Source organism: Aspergillus nidulans, chromosome V, assembly GCF_000011425.1.
Source record: "Aspergillus nidulans FGSC A4 chromosome V".
In the NCBI taxonomy this organism is placed as follows: domain Eukaryota; kingdom Fungi; phylum Ascomycota; class Eurotiomycetes; order Eurotiales; family Aspergillaceae; genus Aspergillus; species Aspergillus nidulans.
Window position 1 is genome coordinate 3,083,842 of NC_066261.1, and position 15,221 is coordinate 3,099,062.

Consider the following 15,221-nt stretch of genomic DNA (forward strand, 5'->3'; position numbering starts at 1 on the left):
ATAATTAGCACCCATACTGCATGAGACGAATAGTGGTCCATCAAACTCTTCGACTATAATAGGTATGAGGTTGACTGTCTCGATCCTTCGGGGCTCTTACATCAATTTACATATGTGAAAACTTTGGACGATTTCGATTCAATTTTGCCAGTGGACGATGGCCAGGTGATGGTGGGGTCCTCTGATGGCAGAAAATTATATAGGGTAGATGTTCTGTATCACGTTCGACCGAGAAGCTGATCTTAAGATGGTCTTCGACTTTTGCTGGGAATTGAAGATATATTCTGCTGCTGTAGGATACACGGGCATTCTTTACTTCTAGGAGGGGCAGCCGTAGTAGCACACAAGGCCACGTAGTCTCTAATGCCGAGCATATGACTCCATGACCGCAGGGGAGGAGAAGAAAGAGCGAAGATCATTTACAAACAAATCTGGTCTCTCCAGTGACGAAAAATGGCCTCCTCGGTCATGCTCCCGCCAGTAGTGAATGTTCGCAACCTGGGCTGCCCAGTCACGAGGGCACTTTACCATGTTAGTACGCTCCTGGACACGCGCAACAAGGTCGGGGCGTATGACTCACATGCAGTTGTTCCTTCACGTACATACTGACACCACATGGCACCGACACATAAGTCTCGAAGGTCTTCTCCGCCTCACGTTTTCCGCATCCGAAAGCCTCCCGGTAAAACCTCAGGCCAGGGGTCGCGCCTTGGATCCAGTGCATCATCACCAAAGTAATAATATCGGTATCGCTGAACGCCTCATGCACGTCGCCCCAGTCATGGAGCTTCTCAACAAACCACGCAAGCAGCCCGAGTGGTGAGTCCCCCAGCGCGAACCCAAGCGTCTGCGGCCGGGTTCTCTGCTCCTCGAGATAGCCACTCTGATCTTGCTCAAAGTTCCGGCGCACACGCAATGCCTCGTGCTCGAACTCTGAGTATGTCAGCGCCGACAGGCACCAGCGCAAGTACGCGTACGGTGCGGACCAGAGAGTCGGAGGAGGCACCGGGAACATATTCAGGTGCTGTGCGCGCACAAGTGCGGGGTACTGGATGGCAATGGCTCGTGTAATGAAAGAGCCGAAATCGCCGCCCTGGGTCACAAATTTGGGGTACCCCAAAACGTCCGTCATAAGGATCTTGTACGCGCGCGCGACCACATTCGGGCCGACGCCAGATTTTGAGGGCGCGGGTGAAAAACCGAAACCAGGAATTGACGGGGCAACGAGGTGGAAGGCTGGATCTTTGGCATCCTCGGGCTCAGTCAAAGGAAGCACCACCCGAATAGCCTCCACAAAGGAACCGGGCCAGCCGTGGGAGAAGAGCAATGGTATAGCATTCGGTCTGGCAGACTGGTTGTGGGTGAAGTGCAGCATCAGCGGGCCGTAGCCAGGGACATCGACCTTGACTAGGAAATGCCTGAAGATGTCGTTCAGGCGTCGCTGAGGGTTCGAATCAGCGATAGCTCTCCACGAGGGGATACTTCAACGCACCTCTTCCGCCTCCCAATCGTACTGGTCTTTCCAGAAATCCGCCAACTGTTTTATACGGGAGACCTTGGCTCCCTGAGACCAATCTTTCTCTCCAAAATCTGTCTGCTCTTCGGGGTATCGAGCTAAGGCGAGTTTTTGCTTGGTCACTTCGAGCAGTTGCTGGTCCACGTGCGGCGTATACGGCACGGGAATGTTGAATTTGAGGTCTTCCAGAAGAAATGGTAACTTCAAGCCCATCATAGCCGCTGCTGAATGATATACTTGAGTTTTATGGAAGCAACATCCGTTGAAACCTGGAAGACGGACATTGCAGAAGGGCGGTTAAGTATCACACGGCACCGGCGCTTGGAGTTGCTTTCAGCACACGGCAATTGTAAGCGCCCTGGGTGACCCCACCATGCACGCTAATCCGGATTGGTCCAGAGGTATAGCTTCCGCCACTCTAGTCTACCCTTTTACACAGCTCGGTCAGAGTTAAGAGAAGGTTCAGGCGGTAGACGTCATCATGCTACCTAGGTCATGAAGATCTCTGCGGTATCCCGGAGGCCAGATGGATTGCCAGAGGCTGTAAAATAATGCTACTACTCTCAGAGGCGATATTGTCAAGCGAAGCAATTCTAGGTGACTAAAGATTGCTTCATCCTGACTGCTTTTCCCCAGCTACAGCTCCTGGGCCCGTCCGCTCACATAGCTGGCTGGTGGGTCATGTGATCGACGACCCCAATAACAGATGTCCTCCCCCAGCAGAAAAATCCCGGCTCCCTATTGTTTGGCCGTGATGGGACCTACCTAACTAGCTTTCTTGGTTATGGATGACTAGGCATCCTTGGTAAAGAGCGTCCATAGCTGCCCAGGCTTATGTATATATGTAACGCAACACCTACATACATTCCTCCCTACAGGGAGAAGTGCGTTCCACAGACGTCACTTGTTTTACTCGAAAAGCCCATTCCATTGTGGCTGTGCACGGCGTTCTCGGGCGACAAAGGCATGTATGTCCTTGCGCAGGTCATTTGCAATTGTAGGTACGGAATTCCGGTCCCTCGAACTAGTCGGAGTAGTAAAGATCAAGCAGCTTGTCGACGCCTGGAGGATGACTAGTGTTCAGGAGCGTATGGTATGTACGATAGTATGCATTTTGGCCTTGCTGGCGGCCAATCCGACGAACAATCTCGATATTCTCGTCTATCTCCTATGTAGTGGGGAGTGATCCGAAGAAATACTGAACGGAAATTGTAGGGTATTTGCTGGTTGATCTACCAATAGACAACCCTGTTGTGGATTCGCCTCACGCATTGTCTCAGTTCCCCGTGCGCTTTGAGTTGTCAGGGCATATCCAATAGCACAAATTGGATAGGCACTCCATGTTATCCCGTGCAAGTCTACGGACTAGAAGTTGCTGTCGTGAGTATGAATACAAGCTATTGACTTCCAGAAAAAAAATCAATTGATTGATTTTTGTTATTCATATCTGAAATCCTGAGCTTAAGGATATCAAATTGATTGGAAACCAATCTGATTGTATCCGGAATAAATTCCGTATACGAAGCTCTATTGTTTACTTGGTCGAGCCTCGACTCACAGCAAAGCACCGTGCTTTTTCGGAGCACTGAGTCCGTGCCGACTCTACATTCATTCAGGTCGTCGGCGCCGAAAGAAAAGCGACGAGAAGAGGCCGCACTGTAGTGGTTGTATACGAAATCATCTCAGTTGCACATTTCCAAGTGGAGGACAGTCTGTGGACAGACGCACATGTACAAAAGTCTCCAGGTTGCGGCAAAGAAAAGCTGCAATTGAAGCCAGTTCACAAAAGTATGAACCAGTGAGTTCAGGAACTGTCAATAGAATCCGGCGAAATGTGTCTGTCGCAGTTAATGCTAGCAATGCCATGGCCTTTTAAGCAAAGTGAGCATCTGCATCTTTACAGTAGTACGTTTGCAAAAAATAAACTTCCGATACAGCCGTGCTCCATATTCTCATAGAGAGCTAACTTTACGCGAGACTTCACCATCAATCCAGACCTGAGAACAATGTGGAAACAGAGTGCGATGGTCTATGAAAGTGATGATGAAGCCTTTTCATAGCGTACAGTATACCCTAGGGGAAGCTCTGCCTCCCTTCACAATTCGCTCACAAATAGGCTGTCATCCACTTTCCACTAGCTATCCAACTCAATCCCGCAGTCCACCTGGCGATATGCGGAAGTGAGGCGAAAGACCAGGTCAGTGCACTCAGGGACACTGCAATACCAACGGCGACTATGGCGAACGAATATCCCGCCTGGACCTTTCGGATTTCGAAGTCTGACCAGCGAGGGAAGATGGTACGAGCCCAGTACAAGTACATAGGATCTGGGTAGATGAACGTGTTCTTCTTCGTGTGAGGGTCCATCCACCAGCTCTGGCAGCCACTGTTGAAAACAAGCCCCTGGAGCTTCCTATGGACCCAAGCAAGGTCCCGCTCCTGAGCCAACGGTTTCACCATGATAGAGTCTGCTGACCCGCCTAAAACCTTGCGTAGGAGTCTGCACGAATAGTTGATCTGACATTCCGAGTGGAAGATGACAGAATGTTGACCAGTAGCTGCATTCGGACCGTAGAGGATGAAAAAATTCGGAAATCCGGTGACCACAGTGCCCTTGTAGGCCTCGGCACCACCCGAAGCATCCCACACTTGATGCAAGTCCCTACCTCCTATTCCTTTGACTTTGATAGGATGGAGCCACTCCTGGGTGAGGAAGCCCGTAGCGTAAATAATAGCATCCGCGGGGTATCGGCCACCAGTTTCAGTAATAACATGGTCCCGACCGATCTTCACGACCCGATCCTTGGTCAAACACATCTGTGGCGAATGAAGCGAAGAGAGGTAGGTAGCGGTGTTGACTCGTCGCTTACAGCCCGGCTCGTAGTTGGGCTTTAGAGTTTCACGATACTCTGGCGGAGCATCTTTTTCGATATAGGCGTACGTGGCGTCCCGAATCTTCTGACGCATCCTGCTACCGTTCGCATTCATGCGAAAGGAAAAGAACACGCTCTCAAGCTCCCATGCGAGAAGAAGCCGGTAGATGCGTGCTGCAAATGGCACGTGTTTCATCAGCATTTTGAAGGCTTCTGAGTACTTCGGGTTTCCCTACTCGAAGATTTAGCGCAAGAACACCGAGACAGCGACAGTAATCCTACCCTTTTTGTCCACCAATGGGCACTTCGAACAAACTGGGTGACACTTCCTTTTGGGCCAACTTCCTTCACTAACTCGGGCACAAACTGAGTGGCAGATGCTCCGTTGCCTAGGACGACGATGTGCTTCCCAGAGGCTTTTAATGTGTCATCCCAACGTGCGCTGTGGAAGGTCTTGCCCTCGAAAGTGTCAGAGCCCTCGATATTAGGGACGAAGGGACGATCCAGCGTGCCAACTGCGCTGACTACCACTGGAGCTTCCCTTTTGTATATCTCTCCGCTGCTGGTGTCTTGGAAAGTGCACACCCACAGTGAACGGGCGGTATCCCACACCAAACCGAGACACATGGCATTGAACCGGCAGTGCGGGATAATATCGTATTTTTCAGCCACAGATACGAAATCTGCAAGCTCCTAGTCAGCCGCATATATATTGGAAGACTTTGGGACGAATTGTTGTCAACTTACAAGCATGCAGCTCATCACGGCCGGGGTACATTGTAGTCCAGTCAGGCTTCAACGCAAAACTGAAAGAGTAGAAGTGGCTCGGGATATCACAAGCACAGCCGGGATACCTATTATGCCACCAGGTCCCTCCTATATTATCGGATTTTTCGTAGATAGTAAAGTTGTCATGGCCTAACAGGCGTTTCAACTGCACCGCCATGCCGAGGCCAGATACGCCCCCGCCAATGATGATAACTTCCTTGGACGAGCCCATTTTGCAGGAATGGCTTTGTTGCAATGGGTGCTATGGTATTCTCTCCAATCTCATGCGAACTTTGACCGCGACTGTGACGTTTATGACTCCAGGAGTACGCTCCAGACAAGAAAGTGCTGATACAGGACAATATATATAGTTTCTACCGGACGTGGTCTTTCTCGTTCATCTTTCGCCAACTCCCGGGCTATTGTTTTCCGCTGTCGTTCTCTACTGCCGCTAGAAGCATCCAATTCTTTTCTTGGTCAAGTCTGTAAAATGCAATCCGTGCCTGCGCTTGCACCTTCCAAGGGCCCTCAGCTGTCCAAAAAAGCAAAGCTGAAACTACGCATCGTTCTGGCTCCTGTACCAACTGAGTTAGGCAATGGAAGATCGGTCGTCGGCAGGGAGGGAGCCGCCTGGGGCCCCAGGATCGATTATGTCATGCCGGGTTCAAGATGGCAACTCCAGCCGCTCACCCCACGGCCGTTGCTTTCCTGCATCATTGTTATCTTTTTTTTTTGTCTCTCCAACCCTACTGTTCCCTGTATGTCAATTGAGTATCGGCAAATGCACTCGACGAGAACTAGGACGCGGTCTGGATGGTACCATGCCTCTCAAATTCAAGTCGGTCATGATAAGCTGACTCCATCCACAGTCTGCCATGTCGCAGCCGTCGCAGGAAATGTGTGATGACGCCTTTGGGTTCCCAGCAGCTACAAAAGAGCAGTGCTTTGACTAATGTAGTTCATTTAGGTGATGAAAGACGGCCACAGTGTCAACGCTGTGAAGCACGTGGATACATCTGTCAGTGGGGCCTGAAGGCCTCTTTTCATCCCTCCCGTAGCCTCCGGTTATCAACTCCCGAGAGGGCAGCCCTCCTAGCAATCGAGAAGGGACGGCAAGATCCCGCGACTGATATACAGAATGATGATCCGAGGTCGTCGCTGGAGCCTTCCGCGCCCATTGTAAGTCGGCCCTCACTCTTTCGACGCCTTTGTGTAAAGAGACAGAATGCCTATCATCCATCCTTCTGATTTACCGTCGCAATCGTTTGGAACACCCTTTTATGTGGCCCTGATAGCCTCCAAGCCATTGCCTTGCGTGCTCTGATACTGTTGAGAGAACGATGCTGACCAGTGAGATTTTAGATAATAGATGATACTGCAGAGGTAGTCAGGTATTATCGGGAGCCTTGCGATGGTCTTTCACCGTGTGGCTCTGATCCCCTACACGACGAGTCCCCGCTGCCTAATGAGACATGTCCGGGTATCCCCCGGGCGGACCATGTTCAACCCACGCTCAATTTTGCCTCACATGATTCTGTCCGGGCGAACGCAAATGCCAGAAGGTCGCCTGTTAACGAGGTCACTATTGAAAGTTTGCTATCCCCTACTCAGTCAGGTAGTATAAGTGATATTGGTGAGAACAGGCTGCGACAAGGTGGTCCAGTACCAGTGCAGCAGCTGGGAGACAGTCCTAGTTCATATGCGCTGCCGTTTTCTTTAGGACTGGCTGCGTCTCGGAATGCGTCATGGTTGCCGGAGCCCTCGATGCCCATAACAAGCGAGGAAAGTGCCCGTTTGTTCTCGTTATATCTCTATGAGACTGGGACTTGGTGTGAGACCACTGATTCGGAGAGGCATTTCACACTGAGCAGTGTCCACCAGATGATGGCTTCGAAATCGTTCCTCGCATCGGCTATCGCATTGGCATCGCGACAACGGGATGCCGTCCAGGACCAGCCAAGACCACTGACACTCGAGCTGTATCAATATACAATCCAACTCTTACTCCGTCAGGATCCGGATGAAGCAAGCGCAACCGTGTTGGCGACTTGCACTCTTCTTTGTGTCTACGAGATGATGGCGTCATGCGTGTGGGAGTGGCGGCGTCACCTGAAGGTCTGTATCCGTTGTCTCCACGCTTTATTTTATCAACTCACCGTGTGGGATTTACAATAGGGCTGCGCCAGTCTCTTGCATTCTCGAAAATGGAACGGTTCATGTAGCGGCATCGTAAAGGCCTGCTTTTGGGCCTTCGCTCGAATCGGTATGTGGGGAAGATGAACCCTCAGCCGAACCCTATTTCAAAGGCGCCTGTCTGATTCTGTGTTCTTTTTGCAATAGACGTCTGGGCCGCCTTCATTAGCGGCAAACGGCTTCTCATTCCTACTGACTCGTGGGTCGATAATAGCTCCATTCCGTTGGTAGCAGCCAATGGCACGCTTGACGATTATTGCAACTTGGCAATTCTCGTCTTTGCACGGATCGTGAATCTCCTAGCGGACGCCCAACTTAGCAATAGGGATAGCGATCCTGCGTACTCTTCCGTCGGAAAACTCTGGGACGAACTTCAAGAGTGGTGGCGCCTGCGTCCCAAAGAAGCTTGTCCCCTACTCAGGGAGCCGTCGACGGCTACGAATCCTTTTCCAACTGCGGTATTTTCCCGGTCATCTTCCAGTAAGTTGTTCCAACTATTTGCTCTGATGCTACCATTGACCAATTGTATGAACAGTTTGTGGTAATACCTTTTATCATGCTGGCTCTATTTTACTTCTTCAATCTGGCTGCCTCAGGAGAAGAGTTGACGCGCCAGTCTCTGTAATGGTAAGCAGATCTGGACTATTGCGCTCATGGAGATCGAGAAAAGGCCATTCTTCTCCACATGTGTCCTGAAAGCATCTGATAGCTAATGGCCCAATTGAAATGGCAGGATCCTGTCTGGCATGCTCGTGAACTTGGCGGGATCTCTGTTTCGAATATTTCACAGTATGTGCCTCGCTGTTGCGCTCTGCGGAAAGAGCTGACCAGGTCCGCGGAATACAGTCCTAACTGGGTCAATCAATTACAACCTCTTTATATTGCTGGCACGGCGTTTTCAGAAAATCACGTGAGCTCCTTCCAAGACACATCCGGACGTAACCAGTCCACGTGGATTGGCTCTCACCTAGAGGTCCCTTGGGGCCGCCCGGTTCCTTCAGTGGCCGCAGATATGACCGAAAAGTATGCCTCTGAGAAGATCGCGCTTCTCAAGCAATTGGCACGAATTGAGTGTGAGACTGGCTGGAAAACCTCAGACCGGGCTTCGGAGTTGCGGAGCCTCTGGGGATTTCGGTAGAGACGAGAAATTATTATGGTTGTATACAGATTGCCCAGCGAATGACGATTGGCCAATGGCTCCCAGTATGTATTTATGTATCAGGCGGCACACTATGTAATAACTTTTTTGATGGTCGAGGGTCGATGAAGTTCACAAGACAGCTTCGCATATGGGATTTAGTCCGTACGGGGCTGAGATATATAAGAACAAAATCAACCTTCGCTTTCACAATTTGGTGGAGGCTTGAGGCGGTTGTCGCTTGAGGTGCATAGAGCTGAATGAATATCTTGTCATACATTGACGATGTGCGTACTATGAAATTCCAATACTGCCAAAGCTCCCGTCCAACCAGCTGCCGGAAGTGTTACAGGACTTTCTAATCAATACCACGTTACGATGATCTTGGTACGCTGAATATGCGTCTTAGGCTAAACCCAAAATAGCTGGCTAGCAAGGGGGACAGCTATTTGCAGAAGTAGAAAGCACTCTCTTTACGCATGGAAAACAGAGCCTCCACTTGGTCCGGGAGAGTACAGGCTGGCCGTTGAATTAAATTGCCTGTGGGTGATTGCTGTAAAGCACCTGTCCAACATCCCGTAGCTTAGTGACCACACCAGTGTCAGCATCCAACACTAGTTGTTCCTTAAAGTAGCTTCAATGGTTCCGCTCACAGCTGGTATCGTTATCTACAGTGTACTACGCAGCCTAATGGCAGAGGAAGCGGCGTTTTCCACGCCATGCACCCAGCGAATGAGTTTATCTGTGACCAGTACCGGTACTTCGTTTCTTGAAACTGTGAAAACCCCTCAAGCATCGGAAAGCCTGTGATTTTATCCAGGACAAGTTCAAGATGGCGACAAAAACTTAGGTCTATAACCCTATATTCCGGCTCCCTTCACTTCCCTCTCAGATAGTCCTTGCCATTCCCATTCCGCTCATGCCTTCAGGCGCTTGCGAGGGACGCATAAAACCCAAACTTGTTGTAAGGATCAAACTTGGTCTTGATCATCTGGAGCTTCTCAAGGCGGTCAACGTCGCGGCCGTAGACCTGTGGAAGCTCCTCGCCGCCTATGGCGTAGTTGACGTAAGAGTGAGCGATCTCACCGTTGCGGCTGGCAATTTGCAGCCTCTCTCCGAACTCACGGGCAACGGCGAGCTCGGTCTCGTCATCGCCGGACCAGAACAGGAAGGCAGCCAACATATTGTGCTTATTCCGTTCCTCCGGCGGGACAGCGTTGAAATTGTCGGGAAAGTCGCGGACACCCTTCCGTCCATATGACTCGAAAATGAATGTAGAGGTGTTGTAAGTTTCGATGGCGACAAGGTCAGCGAAAATCTCATAGCTCTCGCGCATGGACGCGGGGTCCCAGCGGACGACGGAGTTGACATAGCCGGCCCAATTCTGGCTTGGGACACAGACCCGGTCGTTACGACCGAAGTTGGTGATATCAAAGAGTTTGTTCCAGTAGATATCGGTAACAGTCGTCTCATGGATTGGGCCGATAGCACGGTAGGCCTCAATATACTGAGGGGCTGCGGTGTCGTAACCCTGGTAGATGAGCTCCATGACGAGGACAGGCTGGGTTATTGTTACTGTATGCCGCGAAATCGGACGTGGGGAAATAAGAACGAGGGCTCACCTTCTCCGCATTGATTTCGGGTAAGTTGCGGTAGTACCCGTTCAGGATAACCAGGCCGGGGTCGGCAATGGTGTCCTCGAGTTGATTCCAGGCTTCGAAGTACTCTTCGATCTTGTCGGCCTCGTAGACGAAGGTCATAAATGTCCATGGATCCGCATGAATGTCAAAAGCCTTGATCTCGAACTCAAGGACAATACCCAAGTTATGACCAGCACCACGAAGGCCCCAAAACAGATCTTGGTTTTCAGTGGCAGATGCGGTAACAACGGAACCGTCATGGAGAGCTACCTTGGCCGAGACCAAGTTGTCAGCAGCAAAGCCGTGAGCACCCTGGAGCACGCTATGGCCACCGCCCAAGAGAGGACCTAGGATGGAGACGCACTCGCAGAGACCGTGAACTAAGGAAACACGCTTGTCAGTTAATCGTCCTTAGCTCGCGTCCGTGTACAGAACTAAAAAGGGCGAGGGAGACTACCAGCCTGCTTTCCGTACGGATACAGAGCCTGGACGACTTCGTATTGGATTACGCCGCCGCCGGCATATGCGGTGTCATTGTTCGGACCGAGGCCGATGTGGTTTAGGCCGCGCATGCGGATCTGAATTCCGTCCTGTATCTTGCTGATGTCGTCGGTCCAGCCGTGCGTGCCGGTCACGGCCAGGAACGGGACTCCGATCTGATTTGCGACTTTGATCTGGAAAAGGGTCAGAGACTGATGCTTTCCTTCTTCGCCAGGTCGCCTCTCACCGTATTCACGACATCATCTTCGACAGCCACGTCGACGACGGCTAGGTACCCCGGGTGGACGCGGGGTGCAGCAGCACGATGGGTGACTTCAACCCATTCCTTAGAGTTGGGGGAAACGATAGTGGCGTTCTCAGAGAGCTGGGGCTTAAGCAGTTTCCTGATCTGTGCCAGCTTGGCTTCTGCAGTACCGTTGGAAGATACTGCTGCCTGGACGGCACAGATGAAGAACCCGGCTCCCAGGATGCTCCAGAACTGCATCTTCTCAGAGGTTGTACCTGATGTCGCTCAGGTTTGTCGGATAAGCCGATTGCTGTATGGAAATGAGAATAACCTGTCTGGAGCAGAAGCAGAGGAAGATTAGCCTGGCTGAACAGTCCCTATCTTTATAGTTTTCAAAAGCCGTGGCCAACCCCTATGAACCGTTCCTTACAAGTCCGCTCTTGGGGCCATATACCAATAAACTCGTCGGTCTGATCTCGTGCCCCAATTCTTGGATCAAAAGCTCTCGCCGATACGAGAGTCCCGCTCTCATTCGCGACAAATCTTACGTCGCTTCGAGTTACCATACCTTCGTAGACTATACTGCACCAGCACCTTCAGCAACCCACAGCGGAGTCTGCAGTAAGCAGTACGCATGGCCCAGCCCTACATAAGGCTTCCCGGGCTTCTTGCGATGCAAAAGGATTCAAGCCCATGCGGATGGCGTAGTGGCGCTAGCGTCAAGTTTCCAGAATTGGTTATGAAGGGGCAGGAAATCGTTCGATGGGGGACTGAAAGTTCTCGCGTACTTGGAAAGGCCATCAAGGTGGCATTCCGTCGGTTGAGGCGGCTGTAGCAGATACTAAGCCGTGGGCTATCTCTGCCGTTGACCACTGAAGACCGTCATCTATCACGAGCCCAAGATAATCGTTGAGAAGAGATAAGCTGAGCGCTAAGAGAGGGCCCCATCGAGTGCGCCTATACGGCCACGCCGCAAAAGACCCTCCCATCATTTGGATGAAAGATGGTATAATACCCGTGAATCCTAGATACTTGGCTGCTTTGGCGCTGTCAAAAGTTTTTGCAACGAATCGATCGTCGATAGTCTCTCCACAGTCTCGTAACAATATCGGACATAACACTTAGCCCCCGGCAGCTTCATCCGTCAGGGGGAGACCGCGTAGTGAAGTATGATCAATGACTCCATTCATGATACGTTGACATATCTTGTCTTTTTGTGTAGTCTTCGGAGACGGCCCGAAGTATGGCCCTAAATCATTATATGACGCTTCGGGCTCGGCGTCGGGCAGCCTAGAGGCCGCCGGAGAACGTCCACCGCCACGGGCCGAGAACTTCCGAATTGGGCAGATCGATGCGCGCCGGCAAGAAACGAGTCCACTTTATGACCAACGCAAAACTCAAGTCATTCCCATAGAAGCGAGAAGAGACTAAGCATGACCCGGGATTTCCCGCATTACCAGAAGATATTTGAGCGGTGAATATCTCAATCTTTCCCACGTGATTGAGCAGAGCTGAGTCTTTTTATCGGAAGATCATCATCTCCTGTGCAGTAGAATGCACGTGTTGGGCGAATTGTCCACAGCATTTGTAGAAGAAGGGTGGCGGTTGGCCCAGTCAATTTAGTGCGAATCTATTCCTACACCCCGGCCTGTAAGTTTGCAGCAACCGATATGCAGTCTAATCATGAGGTGTGAAACGTCCCCATCCTTAGGCGTTGCTTTGATTTACCCTAAGAGTTGCCTGTGATAGAGGTGGATAGCATAATTTGATCACGGAACCCAGATAATGTAGTCGCCTCCTCAGCTGACAGGTAAGATACGACCAAATCCAATCAGCTTAAGAGGTCGAAATAATTGATCGTTTTCCTTGCTCGCCACCAGATGGGTTCTCTTGTACGCTATCGTTGCCTCCAAGCAGCCATGACAAATCAAACGGCTAGGCTTGGCACAGGATGGAAAAGATGAAGATACTGGCGGTTTGTTGATTTGAAATCGGACACAGTCGATCAAAAATGCGTTCGAGGCAAGTGCACCCACAATGAGCTAAGCCATCCCTGCCAAGCCCACCATCGCTGTAAGATGCCGACAGCAAGTCTAAGCGCCTGGCCCCACTCAGTAGACCCGCAATGCGCTATTGCAGAGTAGAATTCCCTCAGAAAATACTATACTGAGCGCATCAGGTGGCCTTCGGAGCTGCGTAAATCTTAGATTCTCTGGTTGCATTTTCGAGGACCGCAAGCCAACGGTTACATTTCTCAAGATATGCATTGACGCCATCAGTTCATGCACCTTTTAATTGACGGCTACCTACTTGTTTGACAGCAGTTGCAAGATCCATACACGTCCTAGGCTCCACCGAGCGGAGCCAGTGTGGAGCTCCAGACACTTTGGCATATCAAACGACCAACAATAGAGCGGCTTGATCAAAGAAATAAAAAGATTCCGGGCGCGTCTGCTTGCTCAAACAAAAAGACGACAAAACTCTTGCCTTAGACGTCCCGTCTCTCGAAGCAGTTCCTAGCATTGCGTGCCCACCGCTTTAAAGTGACGTACTGCAGACGATATCAGAGTTGATTTCAAATCTCACCATCCGGCTTACTGTAAGTGGCCAGTATTCAGAGGCAGAGATACGACAACCCCGCTGCTTTGGACGCATATAAAAGCCGCAGCTTCTGAGAAGTTGAAAGCACGTTGCTGCAGGATTCTGTCTTGACAAGAATAGCACCCAAGGACATCGAAAATGGCTCCTCCTACCGCTACAGCTCTTGTGACCAGGGGTGGCAAGCTGTCCAGAGAAACCATTCCTGTGCCGACTCCGGGCGAGCACCAGGTACTGGTGAAGATTTCCCATGTAGCTCAGAATCCAACGGATAGTAAGCTAAACGCCCCTAACCCTTTCCGGGCCGCGAAAATATACAGTGCTAAGTCACCCTCTAGTTCAATCCCTCGACGCTGATGCCTTTGGCGACGATGCGGTGCTTGGTTGTGATTTTGTCGGTACTATCGAGCTGACGGGTGACAAAGTGAGCAGAGTCAAGGTTGGCACCGTGATTGCCGGTCTAATCTGGGGAGGTCAGTCACCGTCTTGGACCAGACTTATTTCATTCAGCATATAAACTTTCGTTTGAGCAGGTGAAATTAAGGGGTTGGGTGGCTATAGCGAGTACACCCTCGCAGATGAGCGTATTTGCTTCCCTTTGCCCGAAGGCATCACGCCCGAACAGGCGGCAACAGTACCCCTGGCCGCGTGCACAGCACTACTCGCTCTATTTTCCAAGGATTGCCTTAGCATCCCTCAGAAGTCTGGAGAAACAGTCCTTATTTGGGGTGGAAGCTGTGAGTCTAAATGATGCAGTGCACCGTATGTGTAGCGTGGAAGGCTCATATATTGCAGCGAGCGTTGGGCTTTATGCAATCCAGATTGCCAAGCACTACGGTCTCAACGTTATTACGACCTGCAGTGCCCGGCATCACGATTTGGTCAGGTCCCTTGGTGCCACTGTCGCTCTCGACTACCGCGACGCAAGAGTAGTGGAGAGCATCAAGGCTGCTGCAAACTGCAGTCTGAGGTACGTCTTTGACACTATCGGCAACAGCTCGTCTTCCGGTACTGCATCGCAGGCAATCTCTGAGCAAGGCGGTAGCCTGTGCACTGTTCGTCCGGGCAAGGCTTTTACCGAGAATGTGACCAAGCAGACTAAGGTGACGGATGTTCTCGTCTGGACGGCGTTCCTAAAGGAGCATAAATACAAGGAGTTCTACTGGCCCGTGAGTCATCTTCGAAGGCCGACATTTGAAGTCGTTTATTGATTATATTTTCCAGCCACACAAGGAAGATCACGAGCTGTCCGCCAAATTTTTTGATGCACTGCCGAAGTTGCTCTCCACCGGAGCCATCAAGCCGAATAACCCGAAGCTTTTCGAGGGGCTCGAGTCTGTGACAAAGGGATTCCAGGAGTACCGTGACGGGGTTATCTCCAACTATAAGATAGTGTACAAGGTCTAAGGACCTCAGACGAACAGAAATGAGGGACTGTCGCGGTTTCTCGATATTGTCAGTGTGCTTCGAATATATCGTACTATATATGCTGTATTGCCCGCGTCCTGTTAACATTATGCAACTCGAATTCAGCTTTCGCTAGTACATCCCCATGGTTCGTTTATTTTGAATACGCTCATGTCGTGTTGAAAATCCAAGATATATTGTCGATCCATCAACTTCGCTTAGCGGGTGCGAATACGATCTGCCATATATATCTTGACGGATGTAACCTGCATATTTCATCCGTGTCCTCGCGGAATGGTCAGTCCTTATCTGTACCGGTATTAGTAGTAAACATCTATACTTACTACATAGTATTCGTCCT

The 15,221-nt window shown here is 50.8% G+C and overlaps 6 protein-coding genes across 6 annotated transcripts, besides 1 other annotated feature; 3 read left to right on the top strand and 3 right to left on the bottom strand.

Moving 5' to 3' along the window:
• Positions 1-15,221: part of a sequence feature (contig 1.92 1..62660(-1)) that runs on past both edges of the window.
• On the bottom strand, positions 361-1,729 carry ANIA_05262 (epoxide hydrolase; the record flags this gene model as incomplete). Its single annotated transcript, XM_657774.1, has 3 exons — positions 361-522; positions 581-1,441; positions 1,493-1,729. The coding sequence occupies 3 exons, from the start codon at positions 1,727-1,729 to the stop codon at positions 361-363; spliced, it is 1,260 nt and encodes a 419-aa protein (XP_662866.1).
• ANIA_05261 (uncharacterized protein) lies at positions 2,483-3,392 on the top strand (the record flags this gene model as incomplete). The annotated part of the gene is made up of 5 exons (XM_657773.1): positions 2,483-2,513; positions 2,554-2,609; positions 2,759-2,896; positions 3,133-3,304; positions 3,364-3,392. The coding sequence occupies 5 exons, from the start codon at positions 2,483-2,485 to the stop codon at positions 3,390-3,392; spliced, it is 426 nt and encodes a 141-aa protein (XP_662865.1).
• Positions 3,623-5,389, bottom strand: ANIA_05260 (flavin-containing monooxygenase; the record flags this gene model as incomplete). The annotated part of the gene is made up of 3 exons (XM_657772.1): positions 3,623-4,621; positions 4,672-5,072; positions 5,137-5,389. 3 exons carry the CDS (start codon positions 5,387-5,389, stop codon positions 3,623-3,625), a joined length of 1,653 nt encoding a protein of 550 aa, XP_662864.1.
• Positions 5,939-8,949, top strand: ANIA_05259 (Zn(II)2Cys6 transcription factor; the record flags this gene model as incomplete). Its single annotated transcript, XM_050612372.1, has 11 exons — positions 5,939-5,973; positions 6,027-6,055; positions 6,125-6,336; positions 6,520-7,272; positions 7,333-7,420; positions 7,498-7,830; positions 7,886-7,977; positions 8,084-8,423; positions 8,518-8,553; positions 8,823-8,875; positions 8,914-8,949. The coding sequence occupies 11 exons, from the start codon at positions 5,939-5,941 to the stop codon at positions 8,947-8,949; spliced, it is 2,007 nt and encodes a 668-aa protein (XP_050468302.1).
• On the bottom strand, positions 9,414-11,113 carry ANIA_05258 (FAD-binding oxidoreductase; the record flags this gene model as incomplete). The annotated part of the gene is made up of 4 exons (XM_657770.1): positions 9,414-10,049; positions 10,111-10,508; positions 10,586-10,802; positions 10,856-11,113. The coding sequence occupies 4 exons, from the start codon at positions 11,111-11,113 to the stop codon at positions 9,414-9,416; spliced, it is 1,509 nt and encodes a 502-aa protein (XP_662862.1).
• Positions 13,354-14,970, top strand: ANIA_05257 (zinc-binding alcohol dehydrogenase family protein). Its single transcript, XM_050612373.1, has 5 exons — positions 13,354-13,727; positions 13,792-13,926; positions 13,987-14,190; positions 14,249-14,622; positions 14,678-14,970. The coding sequence occupies exons 1-5, from the start codon at positions 13,595-13,597 to the stop codon at positions 14,858-14,860; spliced, it is 1,029 nt and encodes a 342-aa protein (XP_050468303.1). The 5' UTR covers positions 13,354-13,594; the 3' UTR covers positions 14,861-14,970.